At 39.3% G+C, this 5,000-nt stretch overlaps 1 protein-coding gene across 3 annotated transcripts in view; it reads left to right on the top strand.

The window, feature by feature from the left end:
* LOC138007393 (blue-sensitive opsin-like) overlaps positions 1-3,257 on the top strand; it is a 31,438-nt gene extending 28,181 nt beyond the window's left edge. For all 3 annotated transcript variants that reach the window (XM_068854270.1, XM_068854273.1, XM_068854272.1), the window contains one exon: positions 1-3,257. This exon is cut by the window's left edge and continues 339 nt beyond it. In XM_068854270.1, the coding sequence (XP_068710371.1) occupies positions 1-437 (437 nt within the window). In that variant the 3' untranslated portion in view covers positions 438-3,257.
* Positions 3,258-5,000: the final 1,743 nt, after the last annotated feature.

The following is a 5,000-nucleotide window of genomic DNA, read 5'->3' as shown; positions in this document are numbered from 1 at the left end:
ATGGCACTCAAGCTTTTGTACTTGTTTATTGTTTGGTGGCATTTTACGTCCCTTGTTTCATAACTTGGTTTACATTTGCCCACATCACTCTACATTTCCCGTCTTTCCCAGGGCAAACCCAAGAGGCCGCCAACAAAAGGAGACGACAGAGAGTGCTTCTGCGCATGTGCGCTATAACTGCGGCTGCTTTGACTATTTGTGGTTTTCCCGCGCAAACCATTTATCTCCTCAGCCCGTTTGGCATTACCAAGATCGGAAGCCCTATTCACAAAGGTTTTAATGCTCTGTTGCTGTTTCATTCTTGCATAAATCCATGGATTTATTGGTCAACGAACAAGGAATACCGGAAGGAGTTTAAGAAGTTCTTAGTTTGTAATAAAAGTGACATTTCCCCAGAGACTGAGTTTCAGACAGCGGATACATATGGCGACGCGTAGAATGGAGAGTTTAAAAAAAACATTTACAGGTTTCTTTTATCCACAAATATATGCTTCAGTCAAACTAAGTGTAAGTAAAATTACGTGACCGAGAACTAACAGCAGACCCTTGTCACGTCAAACAAGCCAATTGTAACGCATGCAAAGCAAATGCATGCTTGCATCGGGCGATGAACGCGGGAAAACAAGTTCGAAGAAGCCGCGGTTGGTTTCGGTTTTGCACTGATTGGTTGAAACTTTGGGCCAATGAATATCAGCCCATCAGAACTCAACACGCTGCGAAACGGTGGAAAATGCAAACGGAAAAGAAAACAAGACTTTCGCATTCAACCGCACCCGTTCATTTTAATTAATGTAATAACAGCGATATTTAACTTTTTTGATGCTCCGGATTATTAAGCAAGAAAATTAACGATAGTAAAATAACATGACGTTTCGGCGACTTTATGTCATCATTGTCAAATGAATAAATTAGAAATAACAGAAAGGCATATTTATAGATTTAGAAAGTGAGAAAATAAATTGGCATGAAAGCATTCAGGTAAAAAGTTTTGCGCGAATGGAATCCGTTTGCGTGTTCAGTTTCGGTCCTTTGTTCTTAATCCACAGCATTTCATAGATCAAACAATCGAGTTTGCTACGGCATTTCTTTAGGACTTTAAAGTTCTTAATTAAGTTGGTAGGTGTTAAACCATGCGCGTCCCTGAAATGTTTTCCGATCACGGAATGTTTATGTTCCTCTACGCGTTGATGGAGTTGGCGGCAAGTGTATCCAATATAATTCGTATCGCACAATTTGTATTATCCAATGATCCAGTTTTTAAGATGTATTATCATATGGCCCCTAAGGCCCAGCGCGCGCTTTCATTGCAAAAGTCTTGGGAAAATTCCCGTATGAGGGAATGCCGTGCCCGATAAGTTTTCGGATGTTTCTCGAATCTCCTGTTACTTTCGATCCCGTTATTTTTCCCGATAACTTGCCCGGTAACTTACGGGAGCTTTGGAGCCATCTAAACACCCTTTGCAAAATTTGGCCCGCCAATGAGGTTTAAAAAGTCGCCTTCACTGCTAGAAGGTGTAAAAGGAACGATGGAAGGTCATCGATTGCTTCAAACGCCACCTTTGTTTACATCACAGCGCTCGGTTGGGAAACTGGATGCTACAAGCTCTACGGATCTAGTGCCAAGTCATTCTCCTTCTTTTCATGACGAGCATGAAGTGCATGCAAGAGCCTGGCATCTCCCGGTTATTTTATCGGTCCCGATAAGTACCGGGAAAGTTTACGGGTGCTTCGAGAAACACTCTTTCGGTCCGGATAAAGTTTCCCGGTAACGGGCCCGGTAATTACCGGGACTTTCGAGAAACGGGCCCTAGGGCCGGAAAAAGCCGTACGGCCCTACTAGGAACAAGTACTGCTCCGTGCGATGCGATTTTAGAAGATTTCGTCGCTTTTAAACATCTAAGTAACTGGTGTGCAGATTTTTGTTTTTTATTTTGTCCTACTTCATCTTCTGAGTGCTGAGTGCTTCTGAGTGCTTCTGAGTGCTTTCACACACAAACTAATTTGCATGCATTACCCTCCATTTCATGCTAGAGCCAGTCCAGCCATGAGAATTCGAAAATGGTCTATTAGGTGTCAGGCAAAAAACCGCCATTATCACGGTTTAAAGGAGCGTGGCTGCTTCAACCTCGTTCCCAGGGTCTCCATTGTCGTTGAGAAGACAAGAGACCCTGGGAACGAGATTTGGGGCGGCTTCTATTCTCTTGCGTTTGCAATTTGGAACTTTCACTGAAAAAAAATACAATGAAGACTGAAATATGTACAAGAAGATGTAAATGTATATACACACCTAATGAACTGACTTTACCATAATAAATTATACTTTGATCGTTTCCACTAAGTTTAAATTTAGTATCTCCACGGAGTTCTTACTGGCTGTACTTTATGCAAATTAGTGACTGGATTTCTCCAGCAGGAGCTCATTAATGGTGCCTTTATCTTCCATACTTGCCCTGGGAGGCAGACCTTTCCCAAGTAGATTTCTTTATAGGACGCCCACTGTTGTAAAAGCCAATCAAAACAAAGCTATCACAGCGTCAAGGGAAATATGATACTTTTCGTGGGAAAAAGCTGTTCCTAAAAATAAACTTACTCGGGAAAGGTTTGACTCAAGAAATAATAAGTGGAGATGGAGGTTCCCTTTAATGAACTCCTAGTTTCCTCAATCTGTCTAAAGTCTTTTATCGTAAGCAAAATGATGTTTAAAAAAGCATTGTAACTAGGTAACATCACAAAAAAAAAAAAAATAGGTACGCAATGGGTATGTTACAAGTTGAAATAAAATTCAGGTTCATTTAATTTCAACCAAGGTTGATTTTTTTCAACCTAGGTCAAATTTTTTCAACCTAGGTTATTATGAACTGTCTAAAAAAAGGGTTTTCTCCTTTTTTGGGGATGTAATTAAAAAAATGGGGCCTGGATTTTTAAGGGGGGATGAAAAGGAAAACAGCTTTCTCCACCTTTTCCTTACCTTCCGTCCTTCCTCCACTAACTATCTCCCTCTTACCTTCCCCCTTACGGCCCTTACTTACTACCATCATTCCATACCGCTCCAAGGATTCGAACCCTCGCTCCACTGGACATCCGAGATTTCTTCTCCTTCGTATGAACCGCTAAGCCATCGAATCGGCAACTGAAGTCGTCTAAATGTTTTTTCTACCAATGAGTTTAAGCTATTTCCAAGCCTTCACGACAAACACCATTTCGCACATGCGTAAATGACATAAAATAAGACCTAGAAAAATTTGAGCTCATCCACAAAGCTGAAAGGCCACCGATGGAACTTCGTGAACAAGTTAAAGGGTGGCAAAATTTATCGGAAGAAGAATGAAAACGAATTCTCCTGTGCAACGGAAACAAAAATTGTTTGAAAGAGCTGGGATCTTGATTCTGAAGAACAAATAGTCAAATATTGTGCTAATTGAGTTTACTTACGTCGCTATGCAAAATACACCAGGAATAAGGCATCATTGCTAGTCATGATACAACAAACCGATTTTCGCCGCAAACACAGCGTTCCCACTGTGAAAAAAAGATGGTGGCATGGGAAAATAGAACTACAAAAGATAACCTTTGCAGTTTAATCAAAGGAAAGAACTCGTCTTCGAACCACTGGTGTCGTCATCTTGGAGAAACCGCTTGTAAAAAAACACAACCATTCACAGAACAATTGCCAAAATGCTGCATGAAGTGGTTTTCGGAATCTCTGGGAAAAAAGAAATAAAAAAGCCACAAATGAGTGGACAAGTCACAGCTACATCAAATACAGAGCAGGGGAATGGTTAATAATTTGAAAAAGTGGATGAACCTGACATTGAAGGAGAGCAGTGTCTGACACTTGCAGACTAACTCTAAATCACAGTTATTGAAAGCTAACCGCTCAAAAATGGGTCCTGAGACTTAAATACTGTTTATAAGCACTATTTGAAATGGGTGCTTAGCCTTAAATACTGCTTATCAGCGCTATTTGTAGGGAGCCAGCAGTCTACCTTTTGCAGTTATCATACACCAGAAAGGGAAGAAGAAAAAAAAGAAGTTCAAACTTCAGGATTATATAGCGCTGAAAATTAATAAAACGGAAATGAAAACGCCCCTTCATCCAAATGTGCTAGTTGTCAAAATTGTATAACTTTGAGGGGGCTTTGTCAAAATAATCACAAAATTTGGATTTATCACTACAAACGGACTTAGCAAAATTTAAAAAGAGAATTAAAATTCAAAAGAAATAACACTTACAAGAGCCTACAAAATGGCTTCTGATCAATAGATTACAAAACCCTTTTTCCTGACTTTTTAAAGTTTTGTTTTTACTTGCTTTTGATCATTGCGAATTCCATATAAGCAAATTAAACGATAGAGCAAATAACTAAGCAAATTAAAAATCAACAATAAATCACGTACGTTTCGGTTCTTTTATTCCTTAGAAGATAATTTAATATTGTTTCCCCCTGCCCTCTAAAGGAGATTCATCAATGAACAATGGCCTTCTAAAAAGCCCTAAGAAAGAAAAGCAGAATTGGTTATCAGGCACAGTATGCCTAACCCCAACCTTAATGTTAACCATTTAAAATCAGTGCTTAGACTTAATAACAACCAAAGGTGTTATTACAGACTGACTCATGAAAAACGTACGTTAACCATATTCCCTTCCTTCCAGCACCGATTTACTTACCAATATACACGTACTTGCTAACTATTTATGAAATTTTTGTTCATTTTTCATACTTTCAATTTCAACCCAGGTTAAAATTAAATTTACCTAGATTGAAATCATTTCAACCTGAATTTCAAATTTACCTGTAACAGGTACATGCGGCATACCATGGGTACATGGTAATGCACGCGGCAAAATCCAAAGCTACCGTCATTTTAGTCGGATTTTCTATTTCATTTTCCATAAGCTTTCATCATGCTGTTGAGTTGTATACTCTATTCGCTTGATATATTAAAAAAAGGTTCTAACGCCCAAGGCTTAATTTCCATATGGTAAAGGCCGGACACTT

This window comes from Montipora foliosa, chromosome 6 (genome assembly GCF_036669935.1).
Source record: "Montipora foliosa isolate CH-2021 chromosome 6, ASM3666993v2, whole genome shotgun sequence".
NCBI classification, from domain to species: domain Eukaryota; kingdom Metazoa; phylum Cnidaria; class Anthozoa; order Scleractinia; family Acroporidae; genus Montipora; species Montipora foliosa.
Note: the sequence above shows the minus strand (reverse complement) of the source record. Positions and strands in the feature narration are given on the sequence as shown.